Source organism: Acanthochromis polyacanthus, chromosome 21 (assembly GCF_021347895.1).
Source record: "Acanthochromis polyacanthus isolate Apoly-LR-REF ecotype Palm Island chromosome 21, KAUST_Apoly_ChrSc, whole genome shotgun sequence".
In the NCBI taxonomy this organism is placed as follows: Eukaryota; Metazoa; Chordata; class Actinopteri; family Pomacentridae; genus Acanthochromis; species Acanthochromis polyacanthus.
The window spans coordinates 28197693-28220102 of record NC_067133.1 but is presented as its reverse complement, the minus strand read 5'-3'; the positions used below and the strand labels follow the sequence as shown (position 1 = coordinate 28220102).

At 40.2% G+C, this 22410-nt stretch overlaps 2 protein-coding genes and 1 long non-coding RNA gene across 3 annotated transcripts in view; 2 read left to right on the top strand and 1 right to left on the bottom strand.

The window, feature by feature from the left end:
* The window catches only part of pitpnc1a (phosphatidylinositol transfer protein cytoplasmic 1a), an 82333-nt gene that overhangs the window by 44575 nt on the left and 15348 nt on the right, over positions 1–22410 (bottom strand). The gene's annotated exons all lie outside the window — the stretch shown is intronic.
* Positions 8158–10127, top strand: LOC110945469 (rano class II histocompatibility antigen, A beta chain-like). Its single transcript, XM_051941064.1, has 5 exons — positions 8158–8385; positions 8493–8759; positions 9187–9465; positions 9555–9689; positions 9776–10127. The coding sequence occupies exons 1-5, from the start codon at positions 8334–8336 to the stop codon at positions 9823–9825; spliced, it is 783 nt and encodes a 260-aa protein (XP_051797024.1). The 5' UTR covers positions 8158–8333; the 3' UTR covers positions 9826–10127.
* On the top strand, positions 11669–12896 carry LOC127531528 (uncharacterized). The gene is made up of 2 exons (XR_007938667.1): positions 11669–12545; positions 12668–12896. It is a non-coding gene; the product is annotated as an uncharacterized LOC127531528 (long non-coding RNA).

Here is a 22410-nt window from a genome sequence, read left to right as displayed (position 1 = left end):
CTGAAACGCGCAGTCTCTTTTATTTTTCAGCCTTGAACGAGGAACTATCAGCAGGCCCTGATCAGAAGACTTCAACGACCTGCTGGTGACATAAGGCTGTAGCAGATCTCTGATGTAGGCCGGTGCCTGACCATGCAGAGCTCTGTAAGTGACCACAAGGACTTTAAACTGAATCCGAAATTTAATGGGGAGCCAGTAAAGAGCAATTAAAATTGGAGTGACATGGGACCTTTCGGGGGTCCTGGTCAGCAGTCTGGCAGCGGCGTTTTGGACCACTTGCAGGCGATCCAGAGACGCTTTGCTGAGGCAGGTAAAAAGTTATTCTGCTAATGACTAAACATGCACCTTCACCATTTTCTTTTTTGTGCGGCTTTCTGTCTTTGCAGTCCAGGTGACTTTCATCAGTCTTCTACTGAAATATTTAAGTGAAATGTGGAGTTTTAGGAACAATTACAGAAACTTCTTTAACATTAAAATGTTTGTCTTTTTTTGTCACAATTTTCTCAGATGATGATTTTTACCAATCCAGAGCGTGTTGCACATTCACAGGTCCAAATTATGAAGATATAGAATATATAATGAACGCCTTTTTTAACAAGAACTTTATCATGGAGTTCAACAGCACGAGAGGCCACTGGACGGGATCCACAAACTTTTCAACTGAAGTTGCAAAATTTTTGAACAGTAATCCCCATGATGCTTTTGTGAGAGCGTTAGAAAAGAAATTGATGTGTGAAGACTCCCTGGGCTTCATCCAAAACTTAGGTACGGAAACTTTTTTCTTCTATTTTGTAAATATCTAAATGTTTTATCATAATAATAATAGCAACAATAATAATACATTTTATTTGTATAGCACTTTTCTAAAACACTCAAATAGACTTTACAAAGTTACATATAAAATCAGCAAACTTTAAAATAGAGGAGCATCATACAGCACGTCATAAAATACATCATAAAATATGTTCGTATTATGTAAAAGCAGTTCTGAACAGGTGGGTCTTGAGGAGTGATTTAAAAGTGGTCAGGTCTGTGCAGTCATTGATGTGTTGTGGCAGAGTTCCAGAGTGTGGGGGCAGATATGGAGAAGGCTATGTCTCCCCAGGTTCAGTGCTTGGTACTGAGCAGGTGGGTGAGAAGGTTTGCAGTTGATGAATGAAGGCTGCGGGAGGGAGGTCTCTGCGGTATGGGGGGGCAGGGTTATGGAGGGCTTTGTGGGTCAGCAGGAGGGCTTTGAACTGGAAATCTGACATTGACATTGGATGTGTTGTGGAATGGGGAGCCAGTGAAGGTTTTGGAGGACAGGGGTGATGGTGATGGTGAGGAGGCGGGCAGCAGAGTTCTGGATATACTGAAGTTCACTGAGGACTTTTGAAGATGAACCATGAAGAATGGTGTTGCAGTAAACAATTCGGAATGTGATGAATGCATGGATGAGGGTTTCAGCAGCAGGTGGTCCGGGCGATCTGGATGTTGTGTTTTTTCAAGGTGAGATTGCTGTCAAGAATGAATCCCAGGTTACAGATGTGAGGTGATGGGGACAGAGTGGAGTTGTTGATGGTCAGGGTGAAGCTGTCAGTGTTTTTTTGTGAGGGATTTGGAGGATTTGATTATTATGTCTGATTTGTCACAGTTTAATTGTAAAAAGTTATTTTGCGTCCATGCTTTTATTTCACTGAGGCAGTTGGTCAGGGTGGAGCAGGTCGTTGGGGTGATGGATTTGGTTGAAATGTAGATCTGTATGTCGTTGGCGTAGCAGTGAAAGTGGAGGCCATACTTACGCATGATATTACCAAGAAGGAGGATGTAGAGGATGAACAGGAGGGGGCCAAGCAGCAGCAGAAAAGCGAGGCAGGAGGTGCAGTTATTAATGTTGATAAACTGCAATCTTTCGAGAGATATGAGCTGAGCCAGGAGAGAGCGGTACTGATGATATTGAGGAGTGATTCCAGGTGGGAGAGGAGGATGGAGTGGTTGATGGTGTCAAAGGTTGCAGTGAGGTCGACCATATTGAGGATGTTGAGGAGGTCAGAGTCCACAGAGAGGAGAATGCTGTTGGAGGATTTAAGGAGGGCTGTTTCATTGCCGCACTGTGAGTGGAATCCAGATTGAAATGGTTCAAACAGGGCATTGGAGGAGAGGTGGGTTGGATTTGGACACGTTCCAGGATTTTATCCAGGAAAGGGAGGTTGGAAATGGGATGGAAGTTATTTATTTTGTCGGTGTTCAGTCCAAGTTTTTTAAGGATGGGAGTAAGAGTAGCAAGTTTGAGGGGTTGTGGTACTGATCCGCAGCTGAGGGATGAATTAATGATTGTAGTAATGAGAGGAGAGATGGAAGGGAAACAGGCCTTAGTGAGAGCGGATGGGATGGGATCAAGGGTGCAGGTGGAGCTGCTCATTACTGTTGTATATTTGCATAGTTGTGTGGGAAATCTGTTAGGGGCTGACTGGTCAAAGGGGGGAGGTGTGGGCGTTCAGGGGGCAGCGGAGGTGGACATGTTACTGTGCTCAGTGCAAGGTCAGTTTTTATTTAAGATTTCATCTGTCGGAAATTCAACTGAGCATCTTTGGTGGAGTACTGCGATCTCTGGGTGTTTTTCTTGTTTGTATTGTTTTCTACATTGTAGATTAATACTGAAGATCAACAGTTTTCTGTTTACAACATAATTCCATATGCATTCTTTTACAGCGCCCTCTGTAATTATTGGCACCCCTGGTTAAGATGTGCTGAAAGCCTTAAAATAAATTAAAATTTTATTGCAGAAGCAAACTCTCACACTGAAAATTGCAGTAGGAGAAGATTAGGTGCTGTTTTGTTGGGAAAAGGGGTTTTTACAAAGTATTAACATCAGGGGTGCTAATAATTTAATGGTTGTATTTATATGGCGCTTTTATCCAAAGCGCTTTACATGATACATCATGTTCACACACACTGATGGCAGAAACTGCCATGCAAGGCGCTAACCACAACCCACAAGGGGTTTGATGTCTTGCTCAGGGACACCTCAACATGAGCACAACGGGCTGAGGATCGAACCAGCAACCTTCCAGTTACAAGACGGCCACTCTACCCACTGAGCCACTCCTGATGTAAAAGATTTTCTTCGTAATGTGTAATTTTTTCCCTGCTAAATACATGCACTTGAATTAAAGGTTACATTTTCCTGTTTTTTCATTGAGGTCCTATATTAGTCAGGAAAAAAAAAACAATTTATTAGAAGTTAAAGAACACATCTTAACCAGGGGTGCTAATAGTTATGGAGGGTGCTGTATATATGTGATGTTTTCGGTGTTAATCTACAATCTATAAAGAAAAACTGTTAAATGGGATGGTGTGTACTAACCTTTGACTGCTAGTGTATGCATTATGCATAAGCAACAGCAAATTGACAGTAAATAGTAAACATAAAATCTTTGGATAACTTAAAACCCTTATCAAAAGAAACTTAAATTTTAAAGCTGTAATTAAAATAAAAGACATTTGATCCGGTGTATTTTGACTTCTTTGTCAGTCGAGGTAGATCCAATTAATTCGACAAGACGATCCACAGCTCAATGTGTGTGACAGGCTGTGGAAGTGGCTAACTTTAGCCTAGTTGTTGGTCTTGTCTCAGATTGTTTTGTAGTAGTAGAACCAATGTCTGCAAGCCTCAGACGAGAAAGGTGCAGAGGTTTTTTGTGCTTTTCGGTGGCAGCATGCTGTAATAAATGCTGAAACTGCGTGGTTAGCATGTGCACACGTGAACAAAATTGTTGGTACCCTTCGGTTAATGAAAGAAAAACCCACAAGTGTCACAGAAATAATTTGAATCTGACAAAAGTAATAACAAATAATAATTCTATGAAAATGAAACAGTGAAAATCAGACATTGCTTTTGAACCGTGGTTTAACAGAATTATTTTAAAGAATAAATTCATGAAACAGGCCTGGACAAAAATTATGGTACTCCTAGAAAAGACTAAAAATAATGTGACCATAGGGACATGTTCAATCAAGATGTGTCCTCTAATCAGCATCACAGGTGTCTACAAACTTGGAATCAGTCAGACGAGACAAAACTGGAACTTTTTGGCAAGGCGCATCAGCTCTATGTTCACAGACGCAAAAAAAAAAATATATATATATATATATATCAAGAAAAGAACACTGTCCCGATTATGAAACATGGAGGATCTGTTATGTTATGGGGCTGCTTTGCTGCATCTGGAACAGGGTGTCTTCAGTCTGTGCAGGTACAATGAAATCTGATGACTATCAAGGTATTCTAGAGAGAAATGTGCGGCCCAGTATCAGAAAGCTTGGTCTCAGTTGCAGATCATGGATCTTGCAAGAGGATAATGACTCAAAACACACAGCTATAAACATCCAAGAATGGCTAAGAGGAAAACATTGAACTATTCTGAAGTGGCCTTCTATGAGCCCTGATCTAAACCCTGTTGAACATATGTGGAAGGAGCTGAAACAAGTCGTCTGGAGAAAGAACCCTTCAAACCTGAAACAACTGGAGCAGTCTGCTCATGAGGAGTGGACCAAAATATCTGCAGAGAGCTGCAGAAGTCTCACTGACAGTTAGAGAAATGGTTTGATTGCAGTGATTTCCTCAAAAGGTTGTGCAACAAAATATTAAGTTAAGGCTACCATCATTTTTGTCCAGGTCTGTTTCATGAGTTTATTATTTCAAATAATTCTGTTAAACCACGGTTCGAAAGCAATGTCTGATTTTCACTGGTTAATTTTCATAGCATTTTTATTTGTTATTACTTTTGTCAGATTCAAATTATTTCCGAGACCATTATGGGTTTTTCTTTCATTAACTGAGGGGAACCAACAATTTTGTAGACGTGTGTACAAGATACAACAATATCAAGATCTTCTCGTCTCTCTCTATTACTAGGACTGGAATATTTAAAATACGATCCAAAATAGAACAATACTTATTGTGTTACAGGTAATTTAAAATGTGCAACAATTCATGATATACTTCTCCAACATACAAATATGTGATCAACAACTGATGTTTGTTTTTCAGATAAAAAATGTAAAAGTTTAACTTTTTACAGATGCTCTTACATCTGCACCGACCATCAGACTGAAAGCAGTGAAGCAGCCATCCATGCTTGTGTGCAGCGCTTATAATTTTTACCCAAAACAAATTAAGATAACGTGGTTGCAGAACGGACAGGAAGTGACCTCAGGTATCAGTTCCTCTCTGGCGAGGCCTGATGGGGAGTTTTACTACCAGATTCATTCTTACCTGGAGTTCACCCCGACTCATGGAGAAAACATCACCTGCATGGTGGAACACTACAGCCTCTCTGAACCAGCACTCGTGGTCTGGGGTAAGTTCTCCTTTGTGATGCACAATAAACACAGGATGAGCAAATACAAGATGCATCAATATCAGGATCTTCTGGCCTCTCTGTTTCAGACCCCTCCCTTCCTGTGGCACAACAAATTCAAATTGCTGTCGGACTGTGTGGACTCATGCTGGACAAAAACTGTTTCTTTGATTCCATCGTAACTAATTTTGTCATATTTCCAGGAGATCTATAATAAATATATGAAAGAACCAAAACACATGATAGTTTTCTTGTGACAAAGATTCAGGAGTTTCAATGATTCCATCACAGAAAATTCAGAGTTGTAGGAGTTGGAATAGACCCTGTGCACGTCAAAATGCTAACTTCCGGGTTCTGACAGGGAGGGCTTACAGGTCCTTCCGGAGGCCATTTTGCAGCGTGGATAACATGGAATCAAAAAAGAAAAACACTGTTTTCTCGGCAAAACAAAAAATCAGATTTCAGCGTGTTCAAGGTCGATATGGGAGGTACTGTAGTGTACCATTATGTTCGGCTTCCGGTGTTTATAACGGTTCTATAAGCCTTCACCGTTTTCCAAAAGACCGGCATTTGCGGGCTCAGCGGATTACCAAAATTAGACGAAAAAATGTTTCACACTGAGCTGAGGATCGGGAGTATTAGTGCATAGTCACTGATCAAACAGCAAATATCTGATAAACTATAACAACAATCCGTGCACTCTTCAATCATTTGTTATTCCGTTTTGACACCTAGTCAAATATATAGGAAATCCAAGCATTTATTTGTCATTTTGTTCAAACAAAACTACAAATATAAAATGTCTTGCTGAACTCGACTAAGTACCAAAGACTAAAGTGTAAAGTGGATTCTAGTAGCTAACTAAGCAAAAAATAGTAATGTATAAATACTAGAAAATAAAATGATAAGGTACATGTTTGGCAAGCCCTACAGTTAAGCTAGCGCTAGTTATGTAGGATGAGATGCCACTTACCTTCAAAGTTATATATGTACTGGGATATATAAAATTTGAATCCCTTTTCCCGTTTGCTTTGAGGAGCTGATGAAAAATCATCAACGAGACGATAAACATCGTCAACAGAAATGTTAGGAAAGTTGCCTAGGCATCTGGAAAAATAAAGTGTACTGCTGGCTTCTTCCATTTTGACAGCGCTGTAAGCGGAACCGGAAGTAACAGTAGCACCCGGAGTTTTTCAACCGGAACTAGCACATGCTATCATGCACAGGGTGTATTGGAAACTCAAGACTCTCATGATATATGTGGTTTTCACAGGTCTATGTAAACTTTTGTTTATGACTGTATCAGCCCAGCAGCTTTTTACATCAGGAAGCAACAGCTGATGTTATATTACATCATCACCTACACATGTCAGTCTGATCTGATAGCTAGCTTTTGGATCCTGTCCAGTTGCCTCTGGTGCTGTTGTACACAGTCAAAGTGTTCTTGTTCAAAGAGACTTTAACTGTATACTCTATATCTTCATCTCTAAATATGCAACATGCTCTGCACTGGTAAAAATCTTCATCTGAGGAAACTGTGACAAAAAAGAGACAAATGTATTAAGGACAATGTCAAATTGCCTAAAACTTTATATTTTAGTGACATATTTAAATAGTAGAGTGATTAAACTCCTCTGTTGTGTTCACATTTATGTGTTCACAGAAACACGGAAATAAACGCAGGAATTCTCATGTCAGCAAAATCAAAGAATGCTTCTGCGCCATTGTTCCACTGAAACTCCCTCTGGCTGTTGAAGTGTAAACTAAGTCACAGATCAAGGCCAGTATATGACTTGGCCGTGTTCAAATGTCTCTAGATTCATGCATATTATACCTTTAGGTATTGTTATGTTTCTAATATATTTTAAAAGTTACAATACCTTAAGTTTACACAGTTCTGTTCTGAGTACACCACATATGATTTTCTAAAAAGCATCTTCACATCAAAGTTAGAGGTCATATTTGTGATTTTCCAGCTGTGTGTATAGGTGTGTGTCTGTGTCTGTGTGTGTGTGTGTGTGTGTGTGTGTGTGTGTGTGTGTGTGTGTGTGTGTGTGTGTGTGTGTGTGTAGTCAGGTGCTGGCTATACTTGTAGGGACTAAATGTCCCCACAACTGTAGGAAAACCGAAAACAATGTCATTTGCAGGGATGGGATCAGCAAGTTCTGATTCCAGCGGAAAGTTGTTGACGGGGGTGGGGGGGTGGGGGTTGATGTATGCGGCGGCGGCGGCGGCGCAGCGACTTCCAATCGCTGGGCCATTTACAATCGTCGTTAACAAGCTATCGTTAACGTCGTTACCATCTCGCGGGAGTATCAGCGACAATAAAGTGTTCAAACTTGAAATGAAATCCGCGGATCCGCGGAAAATTCCCATCCCTGAAAAAAAGCGGAATTCCGCGAATTTGCGGAAAAATCACATCCCTGCACTTGTGGGGACCTAATTTCGGTCCCCACAAGTTTAAACAGTGTTTTCTTGGCCATGTTGTTGTTACTGAAAAAAGTAAAAGTGCAAAAAATTTTCTTTAGGGTTAGGCATTGTTGTGGTCTGGGTTAAGGTTAGGGTTAGGGTAAGGTTAGGGTTAGGGTAAGGGTTAGGGGTTAGATATGAATGGGAGTCAATGGTATGTTCCCACAATGATAGAAAAACATAGTGTGTGTGTGTGTGTGTGTGTGTGTGTGTGTGTGTGTGTGTGTGTGTGTGTGTGTGTAGGTGTGTGTGTGTGTGTAGGTGTGTGTGTGTCACATGAGTAATGGGGCGGGAGTGTTCTTTCATTTTGCTGACGTGAGAATACCTGTGTTTATTTCCGTGTTTCTGAGAACACAACAGAGGAAATTTGGCAACAAATAGCCAGAAGGAGTTTCAGCTGAGCAATGGGGTGGAACGTTATCTAATTTTTGCTGTCATGTGAGAATACCTGCGTTCATTTCCATGTTTCTGTGAACACAACAGAGGAGCTTTTTTCCTGTAGTTTTCTGCTCATGAGTAAAGATGCACATTAATAGTTTTCTTTTTTGTGCAGTTTTCTCTCTTTTCAGTCCAGGTGAGTTTCATTACTCTTCTATTCAAATATTTCAGTGAAATGTGAAGTTTGAGGCAAAGTCATATAAATTTCTTTAGCATTAATGTGTTTGTCTTTCTTTGTTACAGTTTTCTCAGCAGAAGATTTTTACCAATCCAGAGGATGTTGCACATTCAGAGGTCCAAACTTTGAAGATACAGAGTTTATAATTAAATTTTATTTTAATGAGAACCTGATGATGGAGTACAACAGCACGAGAGGCAACTGGACGGGATCCACAAACTATTCATTTGAAATTGTAAAAACTTGGAACAGTGATCCGTACGCTGCTCTTACTAGAGCATTAGAAAAGAAAACGTTGTGTGAAGGAAGTTTAGACTACATCCGAGATCTGGGTAAGCCAACTTTATTTTTCTTCTATTCTGTAAAAATCTAAATGTTTTCTGCAGTGCTGTGACACATCCAGAGTGTTTCTACAGCAGAGGTTTGACTGGTCAATGCAGGACACAAACAAACTGAATTACCATGAATGAGGACTCCTTCCATTTAGATACAGGGCTCTAGGATTGTACATGCCGACTCTTACATGGCTTACAGGGACACTAAACGGAACAGAGCCAGTGTTTATGTTGGTGAGACAAATAGTCTGACATGAAAAGGAATTTATTATTAGAACTGGAATATTCACAATACGATCCAAAACAGAACAATACTTATTGTGTTACAGGTAATTTATGATATACTTCTCCAACATACAAATATGTGATCACCAACCAATGTTTGTTTTTCAGATAAAAAATGTAAAAGTTTAACTTTTTACAGATGCTCTTACATCCGCACCGACCATCAGACTGAAAGCAGTGAAGCAGCCGTCCATGCTTGTGTGCAGCGCTTACAATTTTTACCCAAAACAAATTAAGATAACGTGGTTGCAGAACGGACAGGAAGTGACCTCAGGTATCAGTTCCTCTCTGGCGAGGCCTGATGGGGAGTTTTACTACCAGATTCATTCTTACCTGGAGTTCACCCCGACTCATGGAGAAAACATCACCTGCATGGTGGAACACTACAGCCTCTCTGAACCAGCACTCGTGGTCTGGGGTAAGTTCTCCTTTGTGATGCACAATAAACACAGGATGAGCAAATACAAGATGCATCAATATCAGGATCTTCTGGCCTCTCTGTTTCAGACCCCTCCCTTCCTGTGGCACAACGAATTCAAATTGCTGTCGGACTGTGTGGACTCATGCTTGGTTTTGCTGTTTTGGTCTGTGGATTGATTTACTACAAGAAAAAGTCTGCTGCATACATGACTGTCTGCCAAGGTGAGGACATTAACGGAAATGTAATCAACTAATGATAAACATTTGGCCTCTGTTGTGAATATTTGTGGTTCTTGTGATTTTAACAGGACGAGTGATGATTCCTGTGGAACTCATCCCTCCAGATGGAGCCTCGTAGACTGAACGGCTGTGATCATATTTAATGTCAGTTCCAACATCTGACGACAGAAACAAAACAGAAATATAGACATAAAAACTATTTCTAGTGAATTTTGGTACATTTAAACACAGTATGGACAGTTCAGTTGTTAGTATCTACATGTATTTACAGAGGTGGTGGATTTATTCCTGCATGGTGGTTCCAGTCAGTCAGTGAAGAGCAGCAGCCTTAATAAGATGTATGAATGTAGTGAGTGTGACGTATTTTAAACTGTATTAACACAATCACAAAATAAAGCATGTGATTTTATTAAAATTAAATCTGTTTCTGAATTGGTTGATCTTTGATTGGTTCGATCTTTGACTCTCCTCTTGACAGAATTGGTGCAGTTGAACTAAATTTGTTTTGCTTGTTTCTTCATCAGTCCACAGGTTCTTGATGGGCTTAACTCAGGACTTTATGGAGAGCAGTCTAAACCTTCATCCTAACCTGACTGAACCACTTCTTTACCACGTCTGATGTGTGTTTGGGCTCAGTGTCTTGTTGAAACATCCAACTGTGTCCAAGATCAACCTTCTGCTGATGGTTTTAGGTTTTCCTGAAGGAATGTGGAGGTAATCCTCCATCCTCATGATTATATTTTTTTACTTTGTGTAAAGCTCCAGTTTCACAGAGCATGATAATGCCACCACCATGCTTGATGGTAGGTTTGGTGTTCTTGCAGTTAAAGCCCTCATTCTCTCCTCCAAATAGATTTCTGCTCAGTTTTTGTTCATGATATGTCTGTGTGTGTGTGTGTGTGTGTGTGTGTGTGTGTGTGTGTGTGTGTGTGTGTGTGTGTGTGTGTGTGTGTGTGTGTGTGTGTGTGTGTGTGTGTGTGTGCCCAGGTTCTGGCTATACTTGTGGGGACCAAATGTCCCCACAACCATAGGAAACCCAAAAAACATGTCATTTGTGGGGACCTCATTTGGGTCCCCACAAATGGAAACAGTGTTTTCTTGACCATGTTGTTGTTACTGAAAAAAGTAAAAATGCAAAAACTTTTCTTTAGGGTTAGGCATTGTTTTGGTCTGGGTTAAGGTTGGGGTAAGAGTTAGGGGTTAGATATGAATGGGAGTCAATGGTAGATCCCTACAATGGTAGGAAAACACAGTGTGTGTGTGTGTGTGTGTGTGTGTGTGTGTGTGTGTGTGTGTGTGTGTGTGTGTGTGTGTGTGTGTGTGTGTGTGTGTGTGTGTACTTCTCAATAATAATCTGTATTAACCACCATCATCGTCTTCTAATGTCATGCAGCAGCCATCCATGCTTGTGTGCAGTGCTTATAATTTTTTCCCAAATCAAACAGTGTAGAGCAATATTTTTTTGGTGGGATGTGCTAAAAGCAAAAGTTGATTTAATTATGTGAAATACTGTTAAACTGAGGAATAGAGTCAAGACGTGTATGAACTATATAACAATGACTGTTCTAGTAATCACTGATCTTTGATGGGATGGTGTGTCTGTGGAAGGCACACACACACACAGACCTCCACACACACACACACACACCTCCACACACACACACACACACACACACACACACACACACACACACACACACACACACACACACACACACAGTCATGAACAAAAAATGAGCAGAAATCTGTTTGGAGGAGAGAAAGTGAGGCCTTTAACCCCTAAAACATCAAACTTACTATCAAGCATGGTGGTGGCAGTATCATGCTCTGTGGAACTGGAGCTTTACAGAAAGTAAATGGAATAATGAAGAAAGAGGATTACCTCCACATTCTTCAGGAAAACCTAAAACCATCAGCAAAAAGTTGATCTTGGACACAGTTGGATGTTTCAACAAGACAATGAGCCCAAACACACATGTTTCAATCAGGCTAGAATGAAGGTTTATACTGGTCTCCATAAAGTCCTGACCATAACCACTCAAGAACCTGTGGACCGATAAGGAAACAAGTAAAACAAATTTAGTTGAACTGCATCAATTCTGTCAAGAGGTAAATCAAAGATAAACCAGAAGCTTGTGGATGGAAACCAAAAGGGCATAAACAAGGTTTAAAATGGTCAAAGGGCATTTAACCAAATATTAACATTGTTGTCAGTATATTTTTGACCCCACAAATTTCATCATATTTTCAGAAGATGTATAATAAATCTACGAAACAACCAAAATACACAATCGTTTTCTTGTGACAGATTCATGTGTTGTTATGATTCCATCATAGACATTTCAAAGTTCTTGGAGTTCCAGGAGTCATTGGAAACTCAAGCCTCTCATGATATATGTGGTCTTTACAGGTCTGTGTAAACTTTTGTTTATGACTGTATCAGCCCAGCAGGTTTTTTCAGCAGAAAATAACAGCTGATGTAGTATCACATCATTACCTACACATGTAAGTCTCATCTGATGAAAGCTGCAAGAAATACTGCAGCATACTGAGGTTCATTAGACGGGATGATGAACTTTCTTTGAGCAGCAGTAAAAGTCACTCTGTCGACCATGAATAACTTTGTATTTTTAGTTACCTAGTATGAAAGAGCCCTGCGACAGACTGGCGACCTGTCCAGGGTGTCCCCTGCCTTCGCTCGAGTCAGCTGGGATAGACTCAAGCACCCCCTGCAACCCTAGTGAGGATAAAGCGGTGCATGGAGAATGGATGGATAGTATGAAAGAACACATGAGCTACAGCCCAAGTACGACATAACTGGCTATCACTAAATCAAAGGTGCGTGACATGTTCAAATGCTTTGGTGAAAAAACTTCCCACAAATATTTGGACCAGCAGTCTACCCAGTATCTCCCATCAGTTTCACTGCAGAGTGATTGAGTAGGGAATTTTTCTTCCAGGAAGTTGGACAACAACCAACTCACACACCAGCCAACCTCCAGCAGGTCAACTCACTGCAGCAGAAAGTAAGTGTAGTGGTAGAAATGCTTAAGTTTTGTATTATTAACAGTGATGTTGGTGCATGTTCAATGAAGGAATGAGGTGAAGTTAAAGTTGTCAACCTTTATTTGTTATTCATGCACAACATAGGATACACACACTCCTCCAAATAAAGAATAATGATGCAAATATGAAGTGTAAATTATGCATTTTTTCTGAGTTGTAAATTGTAAACAAAATAGTGATGAATGTACAAAGCAAAAGAGATAAACAAGTGACAATACAAATTATAAAGACAAGCATTACTTTCTGACAGATTTACAGTCATTCAGCTTCATCTACGTTTCATGTTTATTAAAGACATTTTGCAGTTTTTGTTTTCACCCTGTACAGACAGACAAACCAAAGCTGAAACAATCAGAGTGCTGTTAGGTCTTAACCAGCAGGGTCCAGGACGCCCTGATGCTGGTTTCCTTTCACAAAAAAGAACATTCCTCCAACAACTCCCAAAACTCCAAGAGTCAGACCAAGTCCACAGAAGATAGCTGGACCACTGCTGGCTTCCTCTATTTCAACTTCTGCAGAGGACAGGAGAAAAAAGTTTCAATCTAAAGTTAAAAACCTTTAAATCTTAAAGTGATTTTCAGGAAACTACAAAACATGAAGTTTCTTTGTTCTCACCCCAAAACCTGGTCTGCGGGTTCTCCAGGGCTTCATGTTCCACCGTGCAGCTGTAGATGTCTCCCTCTTTCGGGATGAAGTCCAGACGGGAGAAAAAATGAAACGTCCCGTCAGGATTGGGTAAGAATTTTACAAAAGGAGTTTCCTCTGCGACCTCCACGTCATTCTTGGTCCATGTAACGTTCATTATGGGAGGGAAGAAGTGGTTGATGAAGCAGATGAGGGTGTTATCCTCCTCTTTTATCACATCATCTCTGGGGTAGATGATGACTTCTGGTGGCACTGAGGGTTAAAGGATTTAATTTACTTTTTCATTTTTCCATATCCGTGTCATTCCAGAATTGGAGGACATTTGAGCTTCAAAATGTTTGAAAAATAAACCTTCTCGTTTACAATTTTCTGCTTCACATTCATCAATAATAGGTAATAAACTATCAAAGGCTTGATTGGCTCAGCTTCCACATCAATGGTAGCATTTTTATTCCATGTTTTCTGTGTTGTTTCTAACCCTAATCTAATCACAGTAACAGGGTTGCTAATCCATGCTAATGTGATCTTTTTCTCAGCAGTAGAAGCTAGATATTTAGCTAGCTGCTACTGCTGACCAAGAGGACAAACTGACTGATGGAAAACAGTCCAAAGAATGAGTCTGATCCTGATAATATGAGGTAGCGTGATACGTTCAATCAAGGCTGACAATGTGATGAAAATATGGAAAATAGAAGAGAGGACATAGCTTTGATCTACACATTCTTTAGGAAAACAGTTTGATGATGTTGACGACAAAACAAGACACAAAATGACAAAAACAAGACATAAAAAGACAAACGAAGACAAGAAAATGACAAAAACAAGACAAAAATGACAAAACAAGACACAAAACAACAAAAGCAAGACATAAAAGGTAAGAAACGTCATCACCAGAGTTGGGTGCGTACTGTGGGACAAACGCTCCATACATAATAATTATTGCTAAAATATTATGTTGATTAAAAAAATGTTCCCACAACAACAAGAGACATCAATGACTCATCAATGCATCAACTGTTTTATCATCAGATGTTTGGTCATCAGGGGGAACAACAAGAAAAACGAGTAAAAAGGCATTTTAGGGGGAACTCCAGACTTATTTGATATTTTTAAAAATATTCTCAAACATTCTTTTCTTCTAGTTGTTCTAGATTTGGGCTCAGGGTAAGTGCATTTACACGTCAACAGCATGCTTTAGTATTTTGTACATGGATTATTTGAAATTTGATGGCTGGGACATAAAATGTCCTCCAGTTCTGGGATGATTTATACAATAAAAATGTGCTAAATATTAACAGTATCAAAAGGCAAACAGCGATCGGTAACAGGTTATCTCATACCTTTCTTCTTTGTAGTTGACTCGTCTCGTTTCCACGTTTGCATGTCATTTCTGCATATAGTTCGGTATTTTAGTGCATACTCGTAGGCCCAGGAAACCTGAAAACTTGTAGGTATTTTGCCATCCCAAATAAGAACCCCCTTTTTAAAGTCTGCATAGTAGACTTCATCATCATCCAGTGTCAGACAGAGTTGAGTGTCACTTGAATCAAAGCATCCAAAGACGTGACAAAGTTCATGACTTCCTGGGAAAACAAAACCGAGTTAAAAAAAAACTATATATACGGTTAAATATATCTCTCGCAAATTCAGAAACTTGCATATGTGTCAGTTTAGAAGAAGAAAAAGCCAAACTTACTTTCTGCACAGATGCAAACAGCTCCAGAAAAAAGAAATATAATTTTGAAGAACATATTCAGTCCGGTGTCACGGTTTCACCAGAGTCGACAGTCAAGAAATACGAGCTCGTCAGGGCTCACAGTGTTAGATTAAGTCTTCCTCATTTCTACAAAATCATGTCGATGTGTTGGGGATAAAACAAATCAACAACAAGGAAGACAGATAACAGGCAACACTCCCAAAGGGGAAGTTTTAAGGATGGACACGATCGAGTTTGACTTGCTGAACCACTTTCAATGAGAAAATAAGCCAAGTAAAACACAAAACACATGAAGCGTAGAGTTCCCTTTCTGTTTCTTCCTTATTCGCTGTGATTTCTCCACATCCTCATAGTTTCACAGTTTGTTTGTGTGGTTGGTTATTCAATCAGAGCAGTTTTCTTTGGAAAATCATCAAGAGCAGCACCGAAGATGATAAATGATTTTTTTTAGTGCAGTTACTGTGGTGTCAGACCGCATCAATACTTCAGGGTTTTGTTTACCGGCTGGCAAAGATCAAAACAAGAGAAGTTCTTAGTACTCTTCCAAGGCTGTTCATTCCCCCGTATGGTATTGTCAGAAATAAAGCATTTTTAATGCAGCATTTATTTATTAGTTATCGATGATCAGAAATCAAACAACATAGAATGTGTCCACTTAATATAGATGTACCCACAAACAAAATGACCTTGCACTGAGCAAAGGTGTGTGTTTTGCATGTGTATGTTATGTACGGATTCCGAATCGCATGATCTAAATATGTAGCGGGAATTGATGGGAATCCACACAACACCTCCACAACTTAATCAATTGTTCCTTGTATCATTTCAAACAGATAAGTCCGGATAATTCCACAGCGGTGGATTTGAAATAGGACCACAATCATGTGATCATCAGCAGGCAGCTGACATAGCATTTACTTGTTGTTATGGTTACAGTGATGCCGTACTGCTATCGCAAAATGATACAGAAATTTTTGACAGGTCCGTGGATCCAGACTATAAGCTGCATCACTGACAAAATCTCATCACCTGGTCCTTGTGTCATTTCTGACATTCCCTGAAACTTCCATCCAAATCTGTTATCCCATTTTTGAATAATGTTGTGAACAGACAGACAGACTGACAAACCAACGCCGATCGACACATAACTAACAAGGTAACAAGGCAGCTGATGCACTTATGGAGCTTTTCCACCAGTACCTACTCGGCTCAACCCTTCTCGGTTTGTGAGGTTTTCCATTAGGATTAGCACCTGGTACCAAGTAGTATTTGTAGTACCTACTCAGCCGGGGTTCCAGCAGAGTGCAGCCGATAATGAGGCGTCTACAGAGTGCAGGCCATTGTTTGGGGCGGGGAGTGACGACACACGAGAGTGACTCCTTCACAAAAACCGGTGAGTGTTTTGTGACTTCAAGAAACTTTTACATTACGTATCTCATTGGTGGCAAGCTCATCTTAAACAAACCAGTGTATTTTCAAAGAAACGTTTTCTCCTGTATGTAGACAACTTTGAACTTTGTCACGTCTAGCTCGTTAGCTAGACGTGACAAAGTTCATGACTTCCTGGGAAAACAAAACCGAGTAAAAAAAAATATTTACATATATGGTTAAATATATCTCTCACAAATTCAGGAAAACGTGTAAATAAACTTGCATATGTGTCAGTTTGGAAGAAGAAAAATCCAAACTTACTTTGGCTTTTTCGGCAGCCTGGTCACAATGCTAACATTGTGACCAGGCTGCCATGCTTCAACTGTAATGGAAAATGACCTAAACCGAGTCAAGTTGAATAGGTGGTAATGGAAAAATGCCATTAGAGGGTTCAGGACACTGTTGCCATTAAAGAAAAGTGGATTTTGGTTTAGAAGTATGTCTTGTGTCCGAAGCAGGTTTCTACTTCTGGCAGCCTGATGTGACACAGTGGCTTCTATCCAAGAATAATGATCCAACATGGCCAAATGTGCATGCTGGAATTGAGCCGGCGACCCTGCAAACAAAATTACACAGCTAAAACAGAATTAAAAAACGAGCAAAAAACTAATTTATTTACAAGCAAGTTATGAAAACAAAGTGCATGTTGTGGCTTCAAGAAGTCGCAGTTTGGATTTGAAAGCGCTCAATGAGATGAACTCGGTAAATTTCCAGTTTTTCTGCAAGATATTCTATGCAAAAGGTGCAGAGTAAACAACAGCCTTTTTACCAAATTCAGTAAGGGCGTATGAAACAGAAAGTAGCAAATGATCTTGTGAATAGAGAGATTAAATTAAGCACTTTTCTGTGGCCATGTGCCGGCAAAACAGCACGAAAAACTTAAAATGCATTAAGATATAAAAGTTGTGTTTGTAAGTGAAATGCAAAGATTTAATATTCACGTCTTTTTCGTGTCCGTGTACACGAATCAAAGGATTAAATTAAACACAGTCAGCTGCAACAACACAGAGGACAGCTGCAGAAAGCTTTTACAGCCTTCTCTCACTCACATGATCCTCAAAGGCACTCAGCTGGTTATGTTTTATGAGAGCAGAGTCCGTGACTTCTGTGTGTGAATGAACGCCTGTTGGAGCTTCACCTTCCAGGCACAGAAACATTCAGACACAAGGTCACACTGTTTTTCTTTTTGTTCTTGTTCATTACGATGAGACACGAATGCTGTGATGAAAAAGCAGAATCAGGGACGATGATGCTGAAGGCAGCTCCTGGAAAAGTTGCATTACTGCACATTTGGAAGTGAGAAAAGAGATAATATTAAAGCTGCAAGCAGCGTTGGTTGGTCCTCGCATCCTTGCTGGTCAGCAAATCCATGCATATCCACCAGGTGGTGCTGCGACTGAGAGTGTATTTCAGCTTATGTATCTAAAGAAGGCCGGATTCTGATCACACATGTAAAGTTATAGGTAGACTGGAGCATGTACAGGCTAGTAATACATCACTTCCTGTTTTATGGCGAAATGTTGAAATTCCGCCAACCGCCATTTCCACATCTTCAGACGTTTGTGGAGCATTTTGATAAATGACAATCATCCGTGCCTGGTGTACATCGTGTGCAAATTTGTGCTCTCTCTGGGTTAACTTGTTTGAGTTTATAGCTTTTGAAAATGTCCAAAAATGACTCAAAATTGTCCAAAATATGACACATAATTAAAAATGGCCCACTTCCTGTTGAGTTTTGAGGATGGGTGTCAATTACATTTTTGGGTATCTTGACGAGTTACATATGTGTACCAAATTTTAGAAGTCTACGTCACATGCACTGATCGTTATAAATGTTTGAAATTTTCCAAGGGGTGCTATTGAGCCATTTTGGCTCACGTGTGCCTATTTCCCTAAAAAGTTTCACACTTTTTCAAGTATTTTTAGGGACTCAAAAATGTGTTTCTTTCGTCCAACTTTTGAACCCCTTGGTGCTCAGACCCTAATAAATAAACAACTTTCGACGATTGCTGACAGAAGCAACAGATGCAGGACTGAGAGGGAAAAGGATTCAGACAAACCAGGCAGAAAAAATATCCACATTTAAACCATATTTTGACAGAAAGTATTTATAGAAATCCAAAATGAGGGTCACACAAGTTGGAAGGATGCCAGAATTAATTCATGTGGTTTATAAAAATGGATTTGTTCCAATTAATTCTCAGTTGTGTTTTTGCGTGTGCATATAATCTCCCCCAGTCACAGCTGTTCCCCTGGGAAGGTTTACTTGATTTTTTATTCACAAGCATCCAGATTTCTGCATCTTTGTGGCAGGAAGCACCTTTGAATAGGCAACTTTTACTAGTTTACTGATAAACAGAAGCTTTTTTTGTTGTTCGGTGGAAGTCTTTTCTTGTTCGCTGCTGCTTCAGTGCATAAACTCAGCAGATATCCAAGAATAGCACCTGATGCAGGTTTGCTCAAGTCGCTGGACTTGATGTAACGGGATGCTTTATCTCACTCTAGTATCTGGAACAGTTGTAAATGAAGCTATTGGTGTCTGAGTCGAGAGAAGAACAAGTGGTCTGTGTTCATCTTAAGGAAGAAAAAAATGCAGCATTTATTTGAACACATCAGCACAGTGGGGGACGCTAAAGCAGAGCGCTTCTGAAACACAACGACATCTGGCAAGACACACATTCCTGGGAGATTACTTTGTGACACAGAAAGACAATAACTGACTCGGGAGAGTTTGACCAAAATCAAAAATCTAAATCAAAAATTGTTGAAAGTGAGCCAGAATTTGTACAAAATGACATAGAATTGTCCATAATCACTGAACATGTGTAAAAAAAAAAGTCTCACAACCTGCCCAGAATTAATATGTCTCCAAAATGAGTCAAAACTTGTTAATGACTCACACTTTGTCCAGAAATTCATCCAGGATGAGGTGGAACTTGTTCAACATTAATATAAAATTGTCCAAAACAGTGAAGAAATTAGCAAAAAGTTCATTTCCTGAGGGTTGTTTTCCTTTTGGCCTGTTAGCCTCAGTTAGCAGCTGTTTGTGTTAAGCTAAGCTAACATGCTGCTGCATTTCTGCTGTTCCTGCACGATGAAATACAGAATATTTGCCACCACTATAATTCGCAAAACCTCCTCTCTGAATGCAGAGTTCTATTGATCAAACTGGACTCTCTAAGTGATATTTGAGGCTGTAAGTAGAACTTGAAGAACCAGGACGGCTACTTGTTGGGCTAATTTTGTCCATTTTTACTCCGCGGTGGTGTTGACAATTGCTGTTGGTTTGTCCGTCTGTCTGTCTGTCAGCAACATTACTCAAAATCAAACCAACGCATTTGGATGAAATTTTCAGTGAAGGTCAGAAATGACACAAGGACCAAATGATTAGATTAATCATTAGACGCTGTGCTGCTATATTGCAATGATACTGAAATCTTTAACAAATCCATGGATCCAGACTATAATCTGCATCACTGCCAAAATCTAACCAGTTGGTCCTTGTGTCATTTCTGACCTTCCCTGAAAATTTCATCCAAATTCGTTGGTCTGTTTTAGAGTAATGTTGCTGACAGACAGACAGATGTACATGGATCGTCACATAAGTCAGCCGTGTTACTTGGAGGAGTAACAAGTGAACACTACGTCAGCTGCCTGCTGATGATCACATGATTGTGATCCTACTACAAATCCACCGCTGTGGACTTATCAGGACTTATCTGTCAGAAATTATACAAGCAACAAGTGATTAAGTTGTGGGGGTGTTTCTGAGTCCCATTAATTCCTGGTGCCTGCTACATATTTAGGTCACATGATTTGTACATAACGTACACATGCAAAACACACGCCTGTGCTCAGTGCAAGGTCATTTTATCTGTGGGTACATCTATATTAAATGGACACATTCTATGCTGCATTTCTGACAATGCCATATAGAGGAATGAGCAGCCTTGGTGGAGTACTGCGCTCTCTGAGTGCTTCTCTTGTTTTGCATGTTACCCTCTGATGTGGATGCTGCTGTGGTAATACAGGAAAGCCAGCATCGCCGAAACACACATCTGAACTAACAGTCACAGCAGACACATGAACACACACTCGGACCATCTGCTGTGCTGGACGAGGCTCCGCTGCTGCTGCTGAACTTTCCAGCTACGCAGTCGCTGCCCTATTTTCAACAGCTGTTCGCCAGATCCTTCAAAAACAAACGATGAACGTGCATAAATATCTTAATTAAGACACTTCACTGTGAGACGGCAGTTCATGGTACTGACGGCGAACTTGTTCTTTTTCGGTCCGTGGAGGTCAACTGGCAGATGTGTGTGTTCACTGCACAGAAAACCACTTCACCATCAAAGAGGTTTCTAATCATCTGTGAGGTGCTGATGTTCCTATAGCAACCAGGGACAGTTGTACCTGTTACTCTGGTCTGTACATCATGTCAACATATACGCACCCACATAATGTAGATGAATTCAGACATACGTTTGCGTGTGCGTGTGGTCCAGGTTTTAATCATTTTGCTCAGTTTACAAAGCTACATTGTGTTTACAAAAGGCAACTTACTGCAGCACAAATCACTGAATTTAAAGGTAAAGGTGTGTTCTTGGACAGGAAATAAGTCATTACACACAGAGGCTTTACCAAGTCCAGGGTCACTTTGCTGTGAATCAGTTGCAGGTCTGGTATGATTCAGTTTCTATACAGGCTCCTGTGAGAAGGATAATGACACGTGCAGCTATAAGTCACACCTTTTAATTGCGCTGTGAGGAGCCAACTGGGTTCACTCCTAGTTACCCTCCGAAAGACCTTTAAAGGATCAGATGATGATTATGCAGCTCATTGACTGAATCAGTCAAATCACTTGCTTTGATTTGCGAGAGGAAACACTCTGATTAGCACCACACACACTTTGTTCCCCCGCCCCCGACATAATAAGGGTGCTGCAGTGATTAGCGTCTGTGTGAATTCACAGGACGGGGTGTGAGTAATGTTCAAATGCAGATCAGAGTCCAAAGTGTTCCTACAAAGGCGCCGTCATTTCTGCAAAAGCTTTCTTTATAGCAGAGACACAATCAGGAAATGTCGACGCAGAGAAAAGATAAATGGAAGGAGCAGCAGCAAGAATGAAGTGTAACCCAGGGAAAATGGGACTCTGCAATAGTTATGTTGGTCATCAAGCAGAGAGCTGCTCTGTTCTGTTACTCCAAGTGCCGATGGTAGCACACCTTGGCACCGCCCTACACCTGTGCAGCTGAATTAATGCATGCAGTCAGTCAGCAAACAATTGTATTTTCAATCCAGAAAAGACTGGAACCTGACAGACCCCATTCAAGACGTGCTGCTCAAATCAACCTCTGTTTAAAAGCTGCTGAATGGATGGTGAGGCCATAGAACAGTAGAAGTGGGAATGATTTCCAAATTAAAATCCTGTACCAATTATTCTTTTCCTGTTTACCTGAATGGGTCAGTTTTTGTTGGATAGGAGATGGCGAGCTAGAAAATCCTGCAAACCTTTGGTCGGGGCAGGCCTCGATCTCGGTTGCATTCCTTCTGTGGCGGTAAGAACATGCTGTGCCAACAGTTTATTTTGTCCCTCTTTATGAATCTTTTCCTTGAGATGAAGAAAATCATTAACAGACTTGCATTTTGAGCTTTTGTGAACTTACGGGATTGAAACATATTGAATCATATAAATTAAATACTTCCAATTTTATTTTTATGTTGTCATCTTTTCCTTTAATTGATTGTATTTGCTGTTTTCCTTGATTTACATCAAGTCTTTTTTTCTAAATGTGTTGTTGAATTAATTTTCCTCCAGCTCCAGAATCCGTACTTAACTAAACA